This window comes from Camelus bactrianus, chromosome 6 (assembly GCF_048773025.1).
Source record: "Camelus bactrianus isolate YW-2024 breed Bactrian camel chromosome 6, ASM4877302v1, whole genome shotgun sequence".
Lineage (NCBI taxonomy): Eukaryota > Metazoa > Chordata > Mammalia > Artiodactyla > Camelidae > Camelus > Camelus bactrianus.
In genome coordinates this window covers 67,241,623-67,266,513 of record NC_133544.1, presented here as the reverse complement: position 1 = coordinate 67,266,513, position 24,891 = coordinate 67,241,623, and the positions used below count along the sequence as shown (strand labels likewise).

General features: G+C 42.0%; 1 protein-coding gene across 4 annotated transcripts in view; it reads right to left on the bottom strand.

Annotated features, from left to right (window-relative positions):
- Positions 1-24,891, bottom strand: part of FMN1 (formin 1) — a 361,575-nt gene that overhangs the window by 12,745 nt on the left and 323,939 nt on the right. For all 4 annotated transcript variants that reach the window (XM_010965320.3, XM_074365871.1, XM_074365872.1 and 1 more), the window contains one exon: positions 20,764-20,913. In XM_010965320.3, the coding sequence (XP_010963622.2) occupies positions 20,764-20,913 (150 nt within the window). The remainder of the gene's footprint in view (positions 1-20,763; positions 20,914-24,891) is intronic.

Sequence of the window (24,891 nt, the reverse complement as noted above, 5' to 3'; positions counted from 1 at the left end):
CCAAGCAGTGCATGAGCGCGTGTGAATCGGCACAGTGGGCTCTGGCAGCGTCAAGTGAAACTGAAAACACACATACTCTGTGAGCTATCAGTTCTTCTTCTAGGGAGACACCCAAAAGAAACGTTTATAATTAGACACAGGGCTTTCACTGGGTCACATTCACAGTGGCAACATACGCAATCATGGAAAACTAGAAACAACCGAATTATCAGGTTCGATAGGACAATAGATGGATGATGACAGGAAACAGTAATAGCTAACATTCACCACGTGCACATCCATGCCAGGTACTGTTCTACCTGCTTCATTGGAATTAAACCATGTAATTTGCACGACCACCTGTTAGATAGAGACTTTCACTATTTCCATTTTATAGCTGTTAAGCACCATCCAATGTTGTTTACAGAGCATATTCATTGAATTCATTTAACCATGAAAAGGAATAAACTGCTTCTATGAACTCAACAACTGTGGGTATCAGAAACATGACACTGAAAGAGTAACAAATTCTGCAGAGTGACAGAGTGAAGAGGCCATCTAGCCTGGCAGTCAAGTGCTCAGGGTCCAGAGCCTGACTGGGATTAATTCTCAGCCCCACTACTTAGTAGCTGTGTGACCCTGAACGAGTGACCTCTCTGTGCACCTAAAAAAGGGGATAATAACAACACTGTAGGTTATGTAGAGTCAATGAAGGGACTGCTGCCGCTCTAGACACAGTGTAATCATTCAATACACTTCACTACTATTGTTACTGTGCGGGAAATATGCTACCTTGTACATATGTCGGGGAACAGTGCCCACGAAACAATACTGTTCACGGATGCCTGCACCGTATATGTAAACATACATGTAAACATCTATTTGTATTTATATGCAGACTGGAAAGATACTAGTGTTCATGATAGAGGTGATCACTAGAATAACAGAAGAAGATAATGGCACTGGGAGGCAGTATGTCAAATAGAATTTCACTTTTATCTATGATACTTCATTCTTTAATTGTAAAATCTTAAAGAATATGTGGCAAAATGCTAACAGTTAATTCTAGGTGATGGGAACATGGGTGTTACAGTATCCTGAGTATGTTTCTTCATTTTTTTTTAATTGAAGTTTAGTTGATTTACAATGTTGTGTTAGTTTCTGGTGTGCAGCATAGTGATTCAGTCATACATATAAATATACATATTCTTTTTAATATTCTTTTTCATTATAGGCTATTACATGATATTGAATGTAGTCCCCTGTGCTATATAGTACAACCTTGTTTATCTGTTTTATACACAATAGCTTGTATCTGCTAATCCTAAACTCCTAATTTACTGCCCCTCTTTCCCTTTTAGGAACCATAAATTTGTTTTCTATGTCTGTGAGTCTCTTTCTGTTTTGTAAATAAGTTCATTTGTATCATTATTTTTTTTAGATTCCACATATAAGTGATATCATATGATATCGGTCTTTCTCTGACTTCTTAGTATGTTCCTTTATTCTAAAAATTTCTTCAAAAATATCTAAAAAACACTAAAGACCCACCAAATGAGACACTAAAAAAATGAACATGCTTTTTCTTCAGGGCCTCAGATAAAAATCTTTCACTCAATATTAATCACACACTTGCTTAATATTGAAGTGGCTGAGCACCTTAGCTCTTTACTTAGGAAATTTTGCACAATTTGCTTGAAACACATGCTTAGTAATCCAATCTCCCTGCTCACATGCACAAGTTAGTTAAATCAATTTAACGTGCTGACTTGTGCGCCAGAAAAGAAAGAAAAATGAGACAAAGATGAGCAATGATTTATACAGCCAAGAAATACATCTGCAAAGCTGCCGTGAGAGCGGGCACTTCTCAGCACTGGCACAGGTCTGTGTGTACACACCACATTGCCTACTCAACTTGTCTGTTTGCAGCAGCATCTCTGACGACACCCACACAAGTAAAGAATGCACAGAAGGATCAAATCAAGGTCAGACTACACTGGAGACTGACCACCGAGGGATTTGCAGACAAGACGATGGTGTCGTCAATGAGGCCCCAGCTTGTAGCATCTACTCTTACTGGCTTCTCTCCAGCGAGGTTTGTTGTCAAAGGGAGCACCTATTAGTGACACTTTAATTTTAATGCCAGTGGAATGGTTTAGAATGACTATTTCTCTCTGAGCTCCCTAACTATTAGGGAACTTTTGGGGGTCATCTTTTGCTTAAGTAGTTCCTTTTCACCTTTGAATTCTGGTCTCTTCTTTCGGAGTCGGTCTTGTACTATTCTCCTGGCACCGCAATGCCTCCCCCAATTCCCGAATTTCTCAATCACTTTCCACGTTCTCTCAGTATCTGGGGTGATGTTGGTTGGGGATGTGAAGGCAGGGAGGCTGCGAGCCAACTTAAGGTCCGGTCTTCACTGCTAACCTTTTCGTCCTTGGTCAGTGGCTGCTCGGCGCACTACAGGCTGGCATGCACACCGCAGACTTCGCAGGACAATTCTGATCTCGGTGACTCCATCCTGCTCCCCTCTAAATGTTCTCATTCAATTATTGTCTCCCTTTCACAGGGCATGCTTGCAAATCATAAAAGATCGGGAGAAGGCATAGCTTGGTGGCAAGCAGCTTCAGCACCAGCGAAGCTTGACTCTTGTTATCAGACTTGGAGCAGGTTAATCAACTTTTCTAAACTTCGGTTTCCTTATGTATAAAATGTTATGATACATACAATACTAACCACATGGTATTGTTGTGAGGACTAAGTGGATTAATACATCTAATAAAACATCTAGTACACCTGACACATAGCAAGTGGTCAATAAAGGAAAACTGTTATGGAATCTCCATCACAGAGATGAAGGAATTCCTTAAGAATGCAGGGCAATAGTTTTTCACTACAAATAAAACAAATGGAGCTATCAGCTAATTACTGTCTTGCAGTAATATCATTTAGGTGCGCCCTGAAAGAAAACGGAATCAACTAATGCTATTATTCCAAGACTTAGCAAACCAAGGAGCTCAGCTCAGTTTTTCTGATCTGAACACAAATTTTAAGAGTCATAACCAGAAGCTACACTTTGATGCAGGCATGACACAAATTTTTCAGCCAAATAAATAAAAGAAATGATTAAACTTCAAAGATTGCATCTACTTCCTCATATTTTTTTCCAAGGTTCTTGGAGGTAAGTATTATAAATAAAATTTAAATTTCAAATATTATAGAACTTCTAAGTATATTTATCAACCTCGTTTTTCTCATAACCAAAAGAACACTTGTTCCTTGTAGGAAAATTATATATTATGTATAATAAAATTATACATTATGTACTAATATATTATATATTATAAATTATAATATTAAAATGATGTATTATGTATTTATAGATGGAAATTATATACTCAACCGATACTGTATATTTAAAAGTATAAAGAAAAAGTAAGATTCACTGGCCATTTAAATGCTTTCCTCAGAATGCAGTTAAAACATAAGTGGACCAGATAATGAATATTATCACATGCAAACCTCTCAGACAGTAAGATACAAGAGGGTAGAGATGGTGGCTGTCATTTTTACTGCTGTGTTCCTAGCCCTTGAGACAGCAGCTGGCATGCATACACATGCTATGAACAAACCAACGGAACAGCAACTACACCCTTTACTAAAACACTGCTCACTTGAATTTCTTGCTGATGCTGAGCCCACGAGGCAGCCCGGGCTCGTAACCCGCACAGCTGCACGAGGCGCCTTAGTTTAACACACTCCAATCGCTGTCCTGAAAGTCTTACTATATGAACAAGGAGCCCTGTAAGTATGTAGTTGGTCCTGTCTAAGACTTTCTAGGACACTTAGAGTCGCTTTATTAATAAAATGGAACGTCTTCCCACCTTTTCCTATCCTGAGGTACATTTATTACATAGAGAAAGGTAAAGCTGGTGGGATATAGCTGACGCCTCCTGCCAAGGTCGTCTGTTTCCCTGTGCTGTGATTGTTTTTATGAACCTGCCTTTTACACTGAATGGGAGCTTCTCAAAAATAGGAGAGAAGACTTCACTGTTTTCCTTAGCATTTTGCACAGTAAAACTGCACACACTAAGTGACCCATAAATACTAAGTTAATGAATGAACAAATAATTGTAAGTGATTAATCTCTAGTAATGTTCTTTTTTTATTGGCAAGAAAGGTAATTAGGCCGGCTGGCCTATCTATCTATCTATTTTAATGGAGGTACTGGGAATTAAACCCAGAACCTTGTGCATGCTAAGCACACACTCTACCAGTGAGCTATACCCTCCCTCTAAGTGACTAATCTCTAAGCTGTAAAAATTCAGACATCAAGAATGGTTTGGGGAAAATATTCAAGTCCATTCAGGTGCATTAAAATATGAAGTCCTTTACTCTCACCTGAATACAACATCACCGATGCTAAAAACCAGTCCTGCAAAATACAAACCAGCAAATTCTCGCTAGATTCTCTGTATGTCCTTGACATTAGAGTCCACATCACTTGTGGAGGGCAAGGCTGTCAGTGGCTTTTGTATCATATGATACAAAACTTATCTATGATAAGAAACAAATGCTTAAATATTCTGACAGTCTAGTTGTCTTAGATACATTGTTATGACAGAGCATACAGGCAGATCTTAAAAACTGCTTTGACTTGACAAGGGATGGATGGTCAGATGACTGACTTGTTGGTCGGTCAGCCAATCTGTCTGTCTCCAAATGTTCTTCAAAAACTATGGGCAAAGGGTCTTATCCTTGTGGAAGAAGCTACAGCAGCTGCCGCTGCTGGTCATGTGACATTCACGCAGCATCAGTATTCTGGTAATGACGTGGGAAGAGACTGCGAAGTGGTGGTCGGCAGTGTGGTCAACCTCAGAGGGTTTACATAAATTTGAATTGCATTTCCTTCAACCACAGGACGTTTAAATAAACATGAGTTCAGGTGCCAGCACGTGGAATGCAGACACTCCACAGACGAATCTGAAGTTCTGACCTCCCCTGTCAAACTGGAAGGTGCGGCAGCACCTCGGTCTGCCTCGCTTCCCATCATGCCAGTCCTGTCCTCAGCCCCGAGGCCGCCAGGCGGTGCCGTCTACTGGCTCGTTTGCACAGTGATTTTCCTGTGCCTGCCTAGACTCTCTGAGCTTTGAAGTTTTGGTTGGAAGACATGCTGGGAGGCTGCTGTCATAGTTCAGCAGTGCAGTGACGACAGACCGCCCAACTGAAACAGGTCCCTCCGACCCATCCTCCTGATCAGCGCGGTCTCAGTTAACAGTGCACAGCTCCCAGAATGTCACTTCCCTTCTCAGAAACTCTCAGCGACTCCCAGTCAGCTCCAGCCAGGGTGGCAAAGGTCTTCTGTAAAGGGCCAGAGAGCCAGTATTTTGGACCCTGTGGGCTGTAAGGTCTCTGGGACGACTCAACCGTCCTGTTGCGGTGTGAAAGGAGCCTGAAAAAATACATGAGGGAACCACAGTGCGATGCTGTGCTCTAGTCAATTTAGTTCCAAAACTGGAAGTGGGCCGAATTTGGCCCACAGGCTGTAGTTTGCTGACCTCTGAACTACAGTATATGATCCAAATTCCTTACTCTGGCAATCAAAGCTCCCCCTGTTCTAAACTTAGTCTACTGGTCTGTCTAACCTTTTCAGACCCAGAACTGGTTTTACACTGTCCTTGGACAGGGCACTTAACCCTCCTGAGCCTCAATTTCCTCACCTGTTAAATGTGAGAACAATACGGCACCCAGTAACACAACTGCTGTGCAAATTAAAGAAAAATGTTACACGTGGTCACTTGCCAAGCACCCTTTCCTCCAGCTCACCCCTCGTGCTGTCCCCACCAAACCTGCCACTATTCTTTGCACCAGGGCTTTCCTCACCCTGCACCTTGCTCTCCCTGCTCATTCCCTCAGTGACTTTCCTACTCATTTCCAGGTGTTCAAATCCTCCCCGTTCTCCTCTTCCCGGCTTAAGTGCCAAAGTCATGAAAGCTTCCTTCGTCTCTCTTAGTCAGAAGTGATTGCTCTTCTCCCAAGTGAAAGGGCACTTTGTGCCTCTCTTAAGGCACTTAAGACTTTTCACATTAGGACTGTAGTGGTGTCTTATTTCCCTTAAACCACTGGAACCACTTGAGGACAAGGATCACGCCTTCTACACGTCTGGTCCTCCCCCATCCCTACCCCAGCACCATGCCACGCACCAGTCAGTCGTTAGGAAATAGCTAAGTGGCAGACTTAGATCTGCACGATGACTTGCATTCATAGCTCTTCCTCCTACTTTAAACAAATCTAAATGTTTCATAAATACCCAGAGTTGTACAACGATCAGCTTTTGCATTCACTCTTGGGGAAAAAATTAAAATGTAAACACACACTAAACAATCTAGCTCCAGTTATTGATTAGCTGATTGAGTCCTGAATAAGGAAAAAGGGTGCTCAAGGGCACCCAAATGTGCTCAGTGTTTATATGTGTCCGATTACGTACACATTCGAGGGCTCCTGAGAAGTATCCACGTCACTCTGCTCCAAAGGAGACTGAGGGTCAGAGAGCCTATACAACTTCTCTCAAGTCTGGAATCTGCCTCTCCCTCTAGACTTTTCTGCATGCAGTCAAAGAGAACTGATCAATTTCTAAGTACATCCATGCTCAATGTCCCTCCTGGCTCCACTGCTCAGGGACTTGTTTTTGGTTCTGGCCTAGATATGGATTCTATTTTTGTTTCTGGTCTCTAGAAACAAAATATTTAGATTATCACATGTAGTTAGTTGCTCAGGATTACTCACAGGCAAATACCTAGATTAAATTTCAAAGGTTACATTATACATCATATAAGAAAAATCTGAAATATAGGGGAATTAAACAAGTCAGGGGAAAAAATAACAATTTTCAATTTAGAAATGCTTAGTAAAATAGATTTTTGAAAACCTTATCTTTTCTTCTTTCTCGTTATAACACATCCCTAGAAGGCTACTGAGGGCCCCGGTAAATAGTCCACGGAGGAAAGACACAAATATGAAATGGGAGAGTGACGTGTGTCCTCTGATGGTCCTGCTTAGTCCTTACTCTCAAGAAATCATCTCCAACCTTGGCTGGTTGAGGAGGGAATTCTGCTTCCACTTAGAATGTAGAAAGCTGCAAGAGAACATTACTTCCATCCTAAATGAAAAGAGCTTGATCATGTGCAAAATCATCCTTTTTCTTTCACCCATCAGAGAGCGGGGGTCACAAGGCAGCTGAGGGAACTGCATTCCAAAGAACGACATGTCTTTCCATTTAGAAATGTAGGATCCCCACTTTACAGCCTCCTTTTCTGGGAGACCTTGAAACTGAGCATACTCTGGGGTTTCTACAGGCTAGATGTATATTCCTACAGCTGAATCAAACCAACTCAGGACCCAGCCCTCTGTGAGCCTGAAGACGTACGATGCCTTTATTGTTTTGACATCCAGTATTTCATTGGCTCATGATGTACAAGGCAGAATAGACTGAAATCATCATGAATTTTACAATAAGAGAAGTGCCTTCATTTTCAAGCGCAGGAATTACGCATACCAGCCAATTAGGAGGTGGGGTAGGTAGAGTGTTCAGGCTGTTTTGCAATCCTCATCACTAATGGAAAAACCAGTAACTCAGCAGTGTTTTCAAACTGTCTTCCAAAGAGCCTTAACCCTCAGCCTCAAGGCAAGAAGGAAGAGTTTAGGATTCTCCTGACCCTAATATCTTCAAGACTGCTTCCACCAGAAAAGCTTAATTTTATCAGTTTTTATAGATTGGGGTTTCATGTATGTTTTCATTTGGTTAAAAAAAAAAAAAGCTCTGCTGTTAAAAAAGAAAAAACAAAGATGGAAAACTCCTTGGATGGAACTCAGCAGAACCCACTGAATCTCCTAGGGGGAAAGAGAAAGAAAGAAACTTCTTGTCCAGGAGAAGGACAGCTAACAGAAGTCATCTTCCAAAAGAATTGTCCAGGGATATCTTGGAGATGAACAGCTGATTAAGACAAGACTTCTTAAAAGGATGATTCTTCTGACAGCCACAGCCACTAGATTCCAGCTTTGGGGCTCGAATGAAAAATCAAATCTTTAAAAATCAAAACACAGCCAGTTCTGCCACTCTTCTCTGCCTCTGTTACTTCTCAGATATGGTCTAAGCCTGGGAGATGAACAGTCTCTGGCAAATATGCACAGATGGACACAGTGGGGACAGACTGAGATGAGCTGAAGTGTGGGAAAACTAAGTGCTCACCGGGACACCCACTTACTTCTCTGTTGTAAAGTCAGGAATTACCTTACGTTGCATTATGATTCATTATCTTTGTGGTCTTCAGAGAATTTTAATTGATCTTCCTGATTTCGGCCCTACTTTCCAGTTTTTATTCGCTTCCTTTGCTCTCAATAAACCCAGAATGAAGATGACATGAATCCACTGGATCGCACTCGAAGGTTTCTCCCAATTTACTTCTGCAACTGCAGTTAACATTTTTGGGGGTCATCTGTTTGGGTCCCTTTTCCTTTCTTCCCCATTCCAAATCACTGTCTAAACTGTAACAAGACTGTCAACCTATGAACTTTTGAATAACTCTTCAAGTATGAGACTAGGTGACATTTTTAATTAATTGGGGTCTGAACACAACTGACCTCAAATCACGGCTCAGGCTGGAATCTACACTCTAAAGAGTGGGGTCAATTTTAGTGTTTAAAAATGAGTAAATGTTCTGGAAAAGGCAAAACTATGGAGGTAGTAAAAAAAAAAATGGTGGTTGTACAGGCAAGGAGAGATGAACAGGCAAAGAGCAGAGGAGGTTTAGGGCCATGAAAATACTCTATGATATTATAATGATGGATTATGTTATTATACAGTTTGTCTGAACCCACAGAATATACACACTAGCAGTGAACCCTAAGGTAAAAACTACGGACTTTGGGTGCTTATGATGTGTCAATAACCTTCATCTTTGGTTAAAAGAAAGGTACCCTGATGAGTGAGTTATGCTATGCATGTGTGGGGACAAGGGATATATGGGAAATTTTTGTGCCTCCCTCTCAGCTTTGTTGTAAACCTAGAACTGCTCTAAAAAAATATTTTTTAAAAAATGAAAGAAGAGAAAATGGACCCCACAAAATACCATTCTGTTTTAAACATCTGTTGGTGATATTTGTTAGAAATTTCTAAATGATAATGACCAGTTCATTTCAGCAAGTGGAAAACAGACAATCCGGTAATATTACCAGAGCATACTTCATAGATCACTCACTCTTGTAATATTCACAATGGGACTGAGGAAGAGAGTTCAGGATTATGGAAGTAAAGTTTTTGCCTACAGTGCTACTAGCTTCAAAGAGGAAGCTCTATTGGCCATCCGGTACAGTGTGACCTGGAAACATTAATTACTACATGACCCGGACGCTGTACACATCTTCACTGAAGACATTCAAAGTCAACGGCTTTGGGAACATCAGTGGATGAAGGCAAAGAAAAGGCAGGCACTGCAGGGAATATAGTTCATGAAATGCATGTTAGTAAAAGCATGAAATCTGACCTGCTGTAATGTGAATCTGTTTAAAGAAGACTTAAACTTACAGATGTAGAAAACAAACTGTGGTTACTGGGGGGAAGGTGAGGGGAGGGACAGCTGAAGAGTTTGGGATTAACAGACTCACATTACTATATATAAAATAGAAAAATAGCAAGGACCTACTGTATAGCACAAGGAATAACTTCTTGTAATGATCTGTAATGGAAAAGAATCTGAAAAAAATATAGATAGATAGACAGATAACTGAATCCATTTGTTGTACAACTGAAACTAACACTGTAAATCGACACTTCAATAAAAAATGAGAATTAAAAAAAATAAGACAATATCACTCATCACCAAAGAGGTCAAAATAGTCTAGAAAGGGAATGAGGCAGGCTCTGTGTGCCAGTATGTACAGTCATGGGCCTTTTAAGTCAGGTTGCTGCAGGGAATAATACCCAAGTTCGCTAAAAAGCAGGACAGTAAAAGCTGAAGGACCAAACTACTCTGACCCTAGACTTCTCCTAAAATTCGAAGACGTGTGAATCTGCATCTACCAAGGACGAGAACTCTTCATTTGGTGGCTATTCTGAAATACATGGGAGAACATGATCAGCAAAAGAGCATGAGAAAAACATGCCCTTGTCCACTTTCGAGGGGCGGATAAGGGTTTTGTGGGAAGGAAAAGGTGCTGGCACCTACTGAAGATCACACCAGTAAATAAAAAACTTGCCAGTCTGGCTTCCCAATGTGGGATGGCTTTACCAATCATTATTAGGGACAGCTTCTTCTACAAGCACATGATGATATTTTTATGGTCTCTCTTCAGGAGAAAAAGTCAGAGACAGTGTACAAGAAGCTGTAGAGATGATTATTCACTCCTTTCCCATGATCTCCATGAAGCCTTGAACTTACTAGCATCAGGTCAAGGAACAAAGAGTACTGTCCAAAGAGACCTTGGGGAGGTGGGGCGGCAGCTTTGCTGAAGAACGCTCAGCACCACGTGGTTTGTGGTGCTTTACATGGAGAAGGTTGAGGGCGCCAGCTTGGAATTTTCCTCACTGGATATTCCCTGCCGCATAGATGGTGTTAGCATGATAGGAGCTGTTTTTAAGCTGTTGTACTTTTGGAGAGGTGGAGCTACACCAGCCTTTGCCCAGTAGCCTGGACAGCAGAAGGAAGGCTCTGTGTACACTGCGGGGTTTGTTTTGTATCTTTTGATACTCCTTAAGTCTCTACAGTTACTGTCCTCAGTTCACTGAGTCAGGATGCTTCTCCACAGCCAGGGGAAAGTGGGCTAACATCCAGTTTCGGTTCTAAGTGAGTCAGTACAATCAGGGAGACCTGCTGGGGCTGTGGGAACCACTCTTATTTCCATCCACCTTGACAACCGTCCTTCACTAGGTATTTCTGAATTCTTCATATAACTATTCCACATAGATAACAGTTATGAAAGTCAATGAAACAGATAAAGTCACTCTTCACTATCAGTAAAAAAAAAAAAAAAAAAAAAAAATCACAAAAGACTAAACTGATTAACCCCCTCAATGTAAAGGGAAATTTCTCCTTCCCTGCAGCAACTGATGAAAACATCATGGACTCGGCTATGTGGGATGTCTCCAAAGGGTAAGAAAATAAAACTCAGAGAAGACAGCCATAGACAATATGGAATAATGGGTGGCCTCAAAATCATTCATCTCAGGCAGGCCAGCAGGGCTACAGACTTGGACAGACACACACTCTTCTAAGCTTATACCCTCTTCTGAGTCTGACCCTTGACCCTGACTACCCCTCCACCCCTGCCCGACTCCGGGACCAGTTTCACCAGCAGCCGTGGTAAGACAGACCAGCAGGAAGTAAGAGAAGCCTTAGACTTAAAAGACTTAGCTCCTTACACATCAGAATCTAGCCTCTCAGCTATTCCATGATAAATTAGCCCATCACTTCCACTTCCTAAACTTGACAACTTTCCCTACCTCATTCCTAAGATATTTTTCTGTTTACAATGAAGGAAGACCTCATAGAGGTTGCATGTCACCAGCTACGCAATCAGCCACTTGATAGCTTTTGTGGGTTATCACTTGTAATACCCAAACACACTTTGACTTCAAATGATTAATTGCAGAACAAAGGCCGCTTCCGTTGGCAGAGCGTCTCCCCCAGGCCACAGGGGAGTGGAAGTGGGGGTGGGGGCGGGGGTCCTGGACTTGCCCTGGAATGTGTGATCAGTTAAAGCCAATCACTCTGCACTTGGTAGACGAAACACCCTGAGCCGCCTGGGCGACTTAGGTGCGGAGTGAAAGGTAACAGCATTGTGTTTCCTTGTTCAGGAAGAGGCGTCTGGGAGACAATCTGGAAACTCAAGCCGGTCCTGGGACATAAATCTGCAAGTTTAATTGCAGCGCACTGCTAGTCTTAGGAAGACATTTCTAATCCTAATAATGAAGACACGCACATCCTTGGAGGTGCCAGCTCCCCCACTTTTGGTTTTGAAACCTGTACCACCTACCAAGTCTCACCAAAAACTGGAACTGATCAGAGCCTGCTTGCACGGGTGACTGAAACCAAGAGGGGGAGGAAACAGGGGAGATTGGGTGGAGCAGGCAGCCTTTCTGGCGCCCCTCAAATCACACTACCCAGGCAGCCCCCTACTCCATCTATTCTACGCCCAAGGCAGGAGCTGTCAGGAGTCCCGCAGATAAGCAATTTACAAATATTCTAGCTGAATGAAGGGGACTTGCTTTGGGTTTCCACTGCTGTCTGCCAAGCTAGGGAAACAGAGTGTGGACAGATGCTCTCAAAGGTTCTTATTTGAGCTCTAAAGAGATTTGAGGCTTGGCCAACCATGAATCCCAAGTATCTTCACTTCCTTATTCTTTTTCTAGTTCTTTTTTTTTTTTTTTTTAAGGCAAATTGAAAGTAATACAGAGAAGGTGATTGTTTTACCCCATTAACTAGTCTTTCTTGTTTTGAACACGTCTATCCTCTTTAACAAAGCTGTAAAGATTTTAGATACTTGGGCAGAAGCAACCCATATGGGATATATTTGGGGAATTCTACCACCAAAGTCTAAATAAATAAGATCTCTCATCTATCAGCAGTAGACAGCAAACTCTGTAATCAGTTTCAATGTGGCAAAAGAAAACATGGTGATTGTTTATTTGTTCAACAAATATTAATTGAGCCCTCATTACGTACAAGGAAATACAAGGTGCTAGAGGGAGAACAAAGAAGTACAAGACATTGCCCTGGTCTTCCAGGGCTTATGATTTATTTGACGGAGAAAACGTCCATGACAAAATAATGGAAAAGAAGTCACCAACGCCAAAATTAAAGAGACAGTAACCACTCCCCATCTGCTCCCTCCATGGAATTTTGGAGGAAAGAGCTCTCTTGGGGAGAGCTTTATGAAGGAGGCATTATGGGATCATGAGGTTAAATTCTTCCAGAATGGGGTCTTGTAGCTTGTACAGCACTTAAGAAGTAATAGATATTTTAAAAATATGTGTTTAAATCAAGCTGATTAAGTGGTGCAAATTTATATCATGGGAATGCAAACTGCAAACATGTGAGAGACGGTGTGGACTCAGAGGACACAGAGAGAACACGGCAATGAGGCTGGCCCCAGAAATCACACTACGTGATTCCTCCAAAGTGTGTGTCAAGCCTTCCAAGTCCAGGACTTCGGCACGTGGTTGCCAAAAGGTCCTTACCCCTTTCTTCTCTATGGAGCTGAATTCATCCGCTCTGTCCATGTCCAGTTCATTTCTTACCTAAGATCACAGGACATCAGCACTGGAAGAGACCTTCACGATCACCTGTGTCTAGCCATTCCTAAAGTTGGCTGAACAAAGTAAGAAACACTGGGAAGATGAACAACTTCTTCCCTTCTCCAAAGCTTACCTGATGGATTTAAGCAAAGGATGGGTAAAGCCAAGACATTTATTGAAGCAACCAAACACAAAATGTATTCTTGCTCACCCTCTCTCTGCAGGGAGTTTTCTAAAACTGCACATCCCTGAGCTCTAAACCCCTGGGATTCTGACTTGGTGGCTCTGGTTATATTTTTACAAAGCTCTCCAGGTGACTTGAAAGATCTGCCAGATTTGGGAGCAGCTGATTTCTAACATTCCGGTACTGGCTTCAGAATTGCTTCTACAGCTTTCGCAGAGGGTGGCCCCGTTTATGGCTCACCATCTTTCCCAAGCCCTCCCTAGCCTCCACATTTCTTTGGAACCATTTCATCCTCCAAACTATTACACCGCCCAGATCTTCAATGCTCACTTAGTATCATTTTGTACTATGTTGAAGTCCTTTCTAGATTAGTAAACAATTATTAGGCTCTGTGTTGGAGAATGTGTCACAGCGTATATAACCAGGAATGGGTTTCAGTCCTAAAGGTGGAAAAAGACACATAAAGTGCTAAAATAACCAGTTGGGATGAATTGAGTGCTAGAGGATGGTAAGAAAAACATGCTGCCTGACACCAGAGGAAGGTATAATTCTTTTACTTAGGGGCATTTCAGAGATTTTTAGAGGAGAAGTTTTGGAGGTCATCCTTAAAGGATGACTATGTTCTGACCAAGAATTAACTGGGGACGATGCAGTGGAAAGAAATTATCCAATGAGAACACAAGGCAAGAACGTGCAGATGGGAGAAACAGAGTCAATATCATAGGCACGTGGGAGATGAGGATACGGGAAATGAGGTTGGAAAGTGAGCTAAGGCAAGTTGTTGGAAGCTCATTGCTCTCATTTGGGAGAAATAGGGAATCCCTGAAGGAGCTCAAGCTTACTGTCACATAAGACCTAGGTCCTTATCCACATTCTGTTGCTTACTAGCAAAACTGTGATGTTGGTAATTCATTTACTCTTTCTTGTGCTTATCTGTAAAGCAGTAATACACATTCTAGGGCTGTCATGAGGCCCCCCAAAGTTAATGACTGTAAGTACCAATCATGGCTGATTTTCATCCCTCGATTTCAGAACAGAACATGTTTAAACAAATAGATATGATCTCATTTCTGTTTTAGAAAGATAACTACACATAATATTAAAGGCCACTGAAGAGGAAAGAGAAAAACTATAGGCAGAGAGAACAGTAAGAAAGATTTTCAATAATCCAGGTGAGAGACGAGGTCCTGAATTAGGGCAGAGCCACTGAGAAAACAGGGTAAAGAAGCAGAACTGCTGAGGAGGCAGCAGTAGGGGCAAAGTGAATCTTGCAGCATTAAAGATGATTCCGGTTTCCAGCCTGCTTTGGACACAAAGGGGAGAGTGGTACAGTTGAGAGCTGGAGCCTCAGGACATACTAAAGTGCAGATGAAGGCTGGGCATCCTGTGGGAATGTTTAGCGTGTGGTTGGAGGTCTGGGTCTAAGATTTTTAGAACTAAGAGGTTGGCTCTGGCTAGGACTTGGCAAAGAGGTGACAGGCGAAGCTGCGAGAGTAGTTGAGACTAGCTAGGGAGAGACTACAGAGCAGAAAAGAGGAGCAGAGATCTGAACCCTGGGGAAGGGCAACACATAAAGAGGAGAAGAAAAAGAGGATCCAAGAAAGGAGATGAAAGAGGGGTGGTCACCTTTACCGAAAAAGACTCAGAATGCGACTGGAGCATTTTCAAGATGGAAGAAACTGTCGTCAGTGTCAAAAGCCAGTAGTGGCAAGGAGTCAGAAAGAGTCATTTGATTTCACAAATGGGAAAGGTAGAAAGTCTGCTGATGGTCTCAACAGCATTTCTCCTGCTCCCTTTAGGAGTGGAACCCATGAGTCTTTAGCTGGGTACATGGCTCCCAGATAGACCTGCATTTCCTGGTCTCCCTCACGTATAGCCGTGACACTAAGTCTTGCCCAGTGAAATATGTGAACCTTCCAGGCTCTTAAGTGTAGACTCTTAAAAGGAAAGGGGGCGCCCTCCCTTTCTACTGGCAGGAACTCAGCTGCAGCAGCGCTGACGGACACGAGGTGAGCCATCTTCAGCCTTGTGAGTAAGGACCACAGCTTAATGATGGCGGCCACGAAATAAAAGGAAACTGGGTCCCAGACAGCTACACAACTTGCATTCAGATTGTTAAGCAAAAGTTGCTTTGGTCTTTGTTACAGCAGCTGAAGCTTTATCCTCACTGATACAGAAAGGAGGGACTGTGTGCTAAGTAACAAGAAGTGAGGAAATGGATATAAACTCTTTTTTAAAGAAGCTGGAAGGGACAGGAGATAGTTTCCAGAGCAAAGAGGGTCAAAAGAGGTGTTTTAGTTTTTAAAAATCAATGATCCTACAATTTTTACCATTTAAAAGCCTACTATCTCCTCTCCTTAATTCATGGCATATTTTTAATTTTGCAGAAGTTGTTTTAAATTTATTGCTTGGGGGAAAAGCAGGTTTTATCCTTTGTGATTATCATAATCACAAATTCTGTTTATAAGTTAGCTTGCTGGGATATTTACTCTTCATGTATTTGCACAGAACTGCCTTCAATGTGACTTAGCAAAAGTCAAAGTTTTGCCTATTAACTGGGGGTGATCATTTTTCTTATTAAAGGGGTTTTCTAAAATATGAAGCTTCTTAGCAGTTAAGTATACGCAAACCATCTGACCACATAACAGAGGGCTAGAGAATAGAAAGTTACCTTATTCAGTTATCATGAATGTAGGTCAGTAGAAAAGCAGAATTCAATGACTAAAAATGTTAGTTTACAGAAATTTTTCCAGGAATAACTATCATATAAAGAGAGGAATTCCTTCAATGTCTACATCACAACCAACGGCTCATTTGTGGGTTAAGTGACCACCTTTTTAGCCCCCAACTCCTGGTCCTAAAGTGAGCCGAGCAGTAGGGAGCTCTGAGAACAGCTATGGGATAAATCCCACAACAGCTCTGAACTACCTGCAGTTGCATCATTAACCATCAGAGCTGCAAGTAATACACTTACAACAAAAATCCTGTTGGTATTTAGCTGAACTAAAACAAACAAGCAAACAAGCAAAACCCAAACGGACCATCCATTCCCATAACCACTCATTACATCCACGGTGTAAACTACAGCTACGTATATAATGAAATGTCTTATTAGCATTTTGCATAAAATTCAGCAAACTCCTCATTCGCTCCTTACTTACCCATTATGGGTTTTTAAATGGCACTTTTAAAGTTTGCTTTGGCTCAGGGTGAATTACTTGCCAAGACTTTATTCCTGGAGTCATGACTCCCCTGGGACTTCTTTACCTTCTGCAAATTCATAGCTCACTTTGTGGGCAGTAGTGGTTCGTGCCCTGTGCGTGTGCACGTGCGGGCATATGTGGGAAGCAGTATTAACATATCCTAAATAGTGGGAAATTTCATGAGGGAGGTTGTATATCTCAGAACAATTCAACAGGGGGAGAAAAAGAAAAAGCAGAAAGTGAGTGAAGAATAGTCAGTAAAGGTAGCAGCAAAAGTTAGGTTACTTCCTTGCAACTACGTACATGCTCAAGTAACCTGTTGACTTAATAGGTGGAAGAAATGTGTGTTACAGAACTCTGTTCAGTGTTTGCCTGTCAAGAGGCACAAATACAAAAGTGCATGAAAAAGTCAAATTGAGGCAAAGCTGCCTCTGAGAATAAGAATCATGATGAACTTTTATAAACCACTAAATGCGATGTTGGATGCAGACAAACGGAAAGATTTTTTGTGTGCATGCTTCCAATTCAAAAATGCGGTCTTCAAGATCAACCTTAGCATTTTAGGGGAAGAACTGGGGGCGTGAGGGGAGGTCACTGAAAGCATTTACCAAATCCAAATGGACAATTACACTTCTCTGTGGCCCCATATCTCTCCCCCACTCACCACCAGACTTTGCCTTGAAACGTCTTTTAGCATGGGCCCTCACGGGCTCAAAAGCAAAGGTGAGGGGCATCATCTCAGAAATAAAACACACAGGTTCTCAAAATAGCAAAAAAGTACTTTCTAGATTCAGAGGACTTTTAAGCTAGAAAAGATTGTAGTGAACATTTAGTTCCTGATCCATCCCAATACACGCATTTTTACAGATGTGATATTTGGGTCCCCCGGCAATAAGGGACTGGCCCAAGATCACAAAGCAAATGAATGGCACTAAAATGCTGGTTTTCAACCCTTTATGCAGAGGTCTTTTTTTTTTTTTTTTTTTTTTTTTTAACAGTACTGAACAATGCCTGTACTAAGGATGGGTAAGAGAAGGGCCCGGCACATTTCACTGGAGGATGAGTTCCAGTACTTGGGGCAGCGTGAGGGCTGTGCGGGTCACAGACCGAAGCTCTAGGGAGCAGGGCAGTCTGGATTTGTGCCTGGACACCCAGGTTTGCTGTTTTGCCTAACACTGGCTTACATGGCAAGGGTACGTTTAACACCATTAATATACCATCATTTAATAGCTCGCTCTTCTACAGATAGAGTTAATCTGCAGGTGAGCCATCTCCCCAGTGAAATACTAGCTCTCTTCTACTCAAACACAGACTCGTGCCCTGTCACCAGCTCAATAATAATAGGGTTTGTCATTCATTCGCGAGGCACAAGCACGTTAGACGTCTTATCAGTCATCTGTGTGTTCAGGCTTCGTTCTGAGTTTCATGAGGGGTGGCTGTTACTCGGCTGTGGGGCTGCATCATCTCAGTTTCGCACCCAGTTACTGTGTGTTCATGGAAACCATACTAAGCAGAACAAGAAGGAAATATTCTGCGTCACCTAAAATTGACCTCAAGTGGCCTAAACTAGTTTTCAAAACTTCCATTTCATTTGGGAGTGAATCTGTCCCTTTGAAAATACTGTTGTTGATTCTTAATTTTCCTCAATGATTCTGGGGGTTTTAGTTGGCCTTACAAATACATCTAAAAATCAAGTGGATGAAATTCCTTTGGATGGAATCCCAAACTACAGTTTTTTCCCCTAATAATTACAGGCTGTCAGGTTTTCATTTGGTTATGAACTTAATTTTTGAAGATATTTTCATACTGTTATGCTACCTCCTGACATTTTGTGTTGTTAAGATTTATTGGAATTCTGGGGAAAGTATAGTTAAAAAGTGACAATATCAAATATCATTAAATAGGGGTCAAAACAAAGCAATCATACTGATTTTCATTTGATTATAACCATAGAATCAAGTTAATTTGCCTATTTCACCATAAGGAATAAGTGATTCCAACAGTTTAAAAGCTAAAATCCGTAGCAGGCAGAGAACAATTGAAAAAATCCTCACTTGATGAGAAAACCCTGCATACTAACCAGTTTGTTGAACTGAATGAGCAGTAATATGCATAACGTGCTAACATCGCTTAACAAGTAGATTTTGTAAACAGGCTGCCCCACAAATATTTTATGAGCCATCATTAACTTTCAGAGATGTTTTAGGTTAGAAACGTTGGTGATCTAGCTCACAAAGTACGGCTGGGATGAAGAGACCCCTGAAATTGCTAAATGAGAAGAACTGAAAAGGGTCCCGGGAAGTCACGACCTTTTAAAGGTGTTGGTTTACAGAGTGTGAAGTGGGCAATTCACCAGCTGCACCCGGGAAACAGCGCTGTAAGTGCCCATCGCTAGGAATCAGAGAGCAGGTCATCCTGAAGGGCGGCTGCGTATCACCGCAGGCCCACAATGGGTTTCGTCTAACTTCTGTGATAGGGAAAAATTCCCCCACTTGGAATACAGTTCATTATTTCAACAGAAGATTATTCAAGTGAAAAGCAATTAATTGCTCTCCCAGTTGGTTTTTGTGAATCATTTTTAGGGCTCTAACAACAAGAGCAAAGTCACTGAGGGCTATGATCAAAATCTGAACATGTAACATCTTAAGCAAAGGCTGGACTTTCAGGGCCCATGAGGGATTCCCTGGCCTTTGGGTGGGGACACGGAGGGCTGGCCGGCCAGCTGCTACCCTGTGGGAGAGAGAAGAGCTCGGCTCTGTCACTTTCCTCCGAGACTCATCAAACACAGAATGTAGTCCACGGAAGCTTATTTTAGCTTAAAGGGCAAAATAAGTGATTGCAGGGCAAGAGCAGTGAGTCAGATGTCAAGATTTTTAGGATTTTTGTCATGTTATTATCAACAATCTATTTTCTTAACAATGTCCCTTAACTTTTCTCTGCTTCAGTTTATCAACATAATGGATATACTCAAGTTTAATACCCAAGTTCCAAAAGAGGTAATGGTGGGAAGATTGTGTTGATAAATATTTTTGAAGCTCTTTGACTTCCTTAGAAAAAAAAACAGGCTTTTGAAAGAATTCCCCACGAAAACATTTAGAGACTCAGAAAAAATGAGTCCAAAAAATCTTTAAATTAGGCTCCCTTTAGTTTTTTAAGGTAAAACATATTAGTGTATTGTGTGTGTGTGTGTGTGTGTGTAGATACATTATGTATACACCTTTTCTCTGATTACAAAGTAAAGCACAAAAATACTGAATAATGGAATTTCAGGTCTCCATGTTTGGTGAGATATAGATGCTACACTTAAACTGGTTCCCTTCATTTGTCTCCTCCTCCACTTCGAATGACACTCTTATACATCTGTTTCTCAGGAGTAGCAGCAAGACCTGTTTGAAGTTTAGATCCATGACACCCTTTGCAGAACAGTGGCAACCCGATCAAAACTGCGATCAAGCAGAAATGCTTTCTTTCCAATAAACAGGGCCAAATCCAGTCTCTCTCCAAGGAGAACACACACGCCCTCCCTATATTCAGAGCCGAGGTTTGCCTTCTACCCCCAACTAATAAAATCAGGAGGCTGCAATGAGGCCGAGCGGCACGCAGTTTGATGTCCTCAGCAGGATACGGGGAGTCAGAAGTGGCGCTGTAAATCCAGAGCGGGGCTTCAACACTGTGTTAAGTGTGGCCCGAGTCGCAGAGATTTCCCTTTGATGCAAGTTCAGTGTATTAATGGGAAAAGCATTCACTTTTATTTGTCTGTACTGTCTGCGACAGCAAGGCTGCCTCATTTAGCCTGGGCCAACATGAAAATCCGCAGAGAAGCAATCTGTTGCAAATTAGCACAGCTCCCCTTTCATTTACTAGCTAGTAATTGGAAGGGGTTAAGAAAGTGTAACTTATCAGATCACGTGAGTGTATCTGCTTGTGCGGACAGCAAGCCTCCCCCCTTGAATTTCCCCACGAACCCCGAGGCAATAATCCTCGCTCCATGTCCACTGGCTCTGAGAGGCAATACTGACTGTGTGAGGTGGGCACACTTCGTGAGGTTGGAGAAGGAGGTTTCCCAGGCTCCGGGTGTGTGCGTGTTAATGAATCTACTAGAGCCTTACCTTTCTTTAGATATGTTTTTACTCTCCCGTTTCCAAATTGTCTTGAAGTCACTGCAGAACTCGTACCACACCATAAACACGTGGTTGGGTGTGATCTCCTTCTCACCAGACTTTGGCTTCATCCCAAAATATCCCACTGTTGTTTCAAAACTGCAAATGTAGAGGAGAAAACAGAGAGAGGGAGAGGGTGAGAGCCTGTGAACACCACCAAAACCCATTAGGGGGAGGAGAGGGGACACTGGGGCAATTTCCCGCGTGTCTCTTCTCTAGCACAGAACCCTAGGCTCGCAGTGACTGTGGCTTATCCTCAGCCTGGGCACAATCTATGTGTTCAAGCCGATTTTCTAAGAAACTCAGCATGATTGGGGAGACTTCTGGGCATGTCTTATCTGTCTAAAAACCAGCATGTATAATTCCAGGGTGGATGCAGGTAAAGCTTTCGGGGTTTGTTCGTTGTCTCAAATCTATGCCATTTACATGTTCTTCTCCATGTTATGTGTAATGATTACATGAAACGCTGATGACATGTGGATGCCGTATCCCCAGCAGGGATCACTGAGAGAGCCCCCTCAGAATAATTCATCTGTCGAGTGGTCCCCGGAAAATCAAGAGACTGTCCTACCCTTGTTCTGGCATCTGCTGGCTTTGTCCTCTGGGTCAATCATTCATCATTAGAGTCAGTTTTCTCAAGAGTAAAACAAGACACTTAAGACCCTATGATCTTTCAGAAGGTTACATTTTAAAGCTTGATGTGATACAGGAATATAAACCACCGATGTACAAAAATAGATATAATTGAAGGTGTAGCAAGGATGGGAGGAAAAATCATTTTTGATCTTTAAAAAGGATCTCTAACCCAGTGAGAAAATAACTTAGTTTTACAAGGTAGATTCCCAGATAACGCTCAGAACCTCCTGACCTACCCCATGGAGGCTCAGTCCCAGCCAACTACCCGGGCCTCCCAGGCAGCCCTTCTTGGAGGCACTAGCTTTGCAGCAATTTATAGCTCTGCACTCAGGCGTTCCCCTCACCCACTCCAAGCCCCACAAGCTCATTTGCCATGAGCAACAACACTTAAATAAATGGCCCCCTTTTCTAGGGTGTTGGAAACTAATCAAAGCAGGACTGGCTGGCCAGGTTTATTACTCAGTGCTCTATCATCTGTTCAGACACCGTGGTTTTTTTTTTTTTTTTTTTTTTTGTGGCCATCCTGAATACTGAGTTCCTAATGGAACTCTATTCAATGGCGATTGTAAAACCCTGAAGCCCCGTTACTCTTCCAGAGCATACTTTCATCTCGTTCTCAGTTGTTGGGCAATATGTATCTCATAAGATTTTATCACATTTCACAGATGAACTGTTAATTGATTCCATAGCTATGATTAGGCGAGATCCAAGCTGGAGCGGCAGCTCTGAGTCCCATAAATTCTTTGTGTTTCTGTAAATAATAAATCTGTTTTTAATGCAAATTAAAACTACTGGTCAGGGAATTTTGGCTCCCAGTTATTAAAAGGCTAGGAGTGCATAAGTGGAGAAAGGCAATAACTGCAGTAATTTCTTAAGGGACTCTCTTATAATTCCAAACACACATATTCTGGAGCAAAACCAGAATGGAGTGACGTCCACTTTCGCCCAGACATGACTCCTAATTCTGTGGCAGTCAAAACACTGATAAAACCAAAGGTACACTCTATGGCACATATTTTATTTCATTCGAAATGAAAATGATATTGACTGTAGCATGGAAATACCTAAGCAGAGAGTTCTGTAACCAAAAGGAAGAGGCCATGGATTTCCCACGGAGTCACCAGGCTTCAGAGCTGGAAGGGACTTACAGGGCAACCTGTCCAGTGTTCTCATCTTACAGATGGGGAAACAGAGACCTGGAAAAACTGAATGACCTTATTCATTGGCAGAGCTGGGCCTCCAGAGTGGGGGTCCCCTGATTCTCAGTGAAATTTTTCTGCTTTACCCTTCTGTTGCTTATACTCACTGACCCAGGCATTTATGAAATAAAATAGTCATTTTGGGGGTTTTGTTTCCACTTTAGACACAGTTGCCGCCTATATCAGACACAACCTGCGTTACCCACCCCCTCTTCCCCCGAAGAGCACATCATTATTTTTTCTCTCTTCCTTATGCTCACTTTCTACAAAGAAACAGATCTATGTGTGCACTGACTAGAGAAAAGAGTGCCTTTCACTTTTAGCATTCAGAGCAACAAATGATCTTCCTACTTTTCAGCAAGACAGAGTGAAGAGCTCAGAAGCTCGGGTCACTGTGCTCACAGGTCAGCCGAACACCTCCAGCATTATTTGGAATGTAGGCTGTGAGACCAAGTATTGCAAACATGGCTGCAGTTTTCGAGGATGACAGCATTGCATGGTGGCTTATCACAGAGCCTGGGAAGAGCCTATCACCAACCGGCGGGCCTCCCTTTTCTCAACACTAAACTGAAGCTAACCATGGACCCTCACCACCTCTCCCCCGGGGATCTGTGAGGCCCTGCTCGCTAACCCTCAAAGAGGATGAAAATGAAAGGAAATACTAAATTTCAGCATTTTTTTCCCCCTATGTGTTTAAAAAACTAAGAAAGCCAGTGAACCTCTTCAGAGGAACCAAAGCAAACAGAGTTGCAGAGGATGGCCTGGCTTTGGCACCCTGCAACTTTAAGAGAGATGAGGTCGCCCGAGGGTATGTCTTTTTGGATTTCAGTGTTATCCCTTTGTTCAAGGAAAAGTTAAAAGCTAGAAAAGCTAGAATGTGAATCTCCAACTATCTGATAAGGTCTAGACTATTGTTCCCCCCCACCCCTCCCCACTGCCAAGAACAACTTTCTTCCTTTCAGATTCAATTTTGATTCACAGAAGACTGGTTATTCTTTTTAAATTTTATTCTTTGTTGAAGTGTGGTTGATTGGCAATGTTAGTTTCAGGTATACAGCAAAGCAATTCAGTTTTATATATATACACATATATATATAATGTGTGTGTGTGTGTATTTTTTTTCAGATTCTTTTCCATTATATAATAGTAGAGAAGACTGGTTATTGAAAATCTGAAATTTGGGTATGAAAACCACTGATATTTAATAACCAGGGGAATTTTCTCCGGTTGACAAAGGGGCAACAGCGCTGTCTGGAATTTCTGGTTGTCAGGAGAGAACTCTGAAATAGCTTTCAGGTTTTAAAAGGTTGATTTCCAATCATATGTTATGTTTTATAAAACTTCCCTGCTCCACTCTGAACTATTCCCTGACTCCTCTTCTCTTTGCTGTAATTCCTAGTCTGATTTGTATCTTTTTGATTCAGCTAAATATTTTCAGGGTACAGACAACGATTATATCAAAGAGCCCGCGGCAAAGCGAACTGTTGTGCTTATGCAGTGCTGAGACGCTGGGGCGGAACACATCCTCTCGTTGTGCTCCGTGCGTGCCTTTAGAAACTGCTGAGGAAAAGCAAATATTCCGTAGCCTCAGAGTAAATTGTTTCTCTTGAGGATAAAACATAAGAATTTACTAAATCTCACACGAATATTGCAACACTGACCACCAACCTCCTTAAAGAGTGTAACCAAACAACTGCGGTTTCTACATTAAAGATGGGATCTAACATATTTCATGTATGACATGAAAGCTCGGCTACCTTCACCACAAAGTCACGGAAAACGCTGACAACCAAAATTTATGACCCCCCTCAGCATAGCTAATGCACAGCAGCAACTTCGGCCCCTCTCAGACGGGCTCCCTTTTCCTGAAGCAAGAATCTTGAAGAAGTATTAGAAATTTGACATCCCCCCTTGGAAAGTGAAATTCTGTTTAGCCTGATACCCATGTGCTCTTGTGGATGGTCTTGCTTTTTTTTTAATGCATGTAGAATATTTCTACAACACAGACGCACTAGCTTTACACACCAAGGAAGGGAAGTTTAATACAGAGATAATGTCTACACATATACTACATATGGGACGAAGCCAATAAATGGGCATAATCTAAAAATCTAAAGACAGAAACACGTGATCTTCTCAGTTGTCAAAGAGTGTCATGCAAGGATGATAATTATGATTCAATAGCATGTCTGCACTCAGAAAAACGCAAGACATGCCTTCACCTCGGTTTCACCTGCATTTT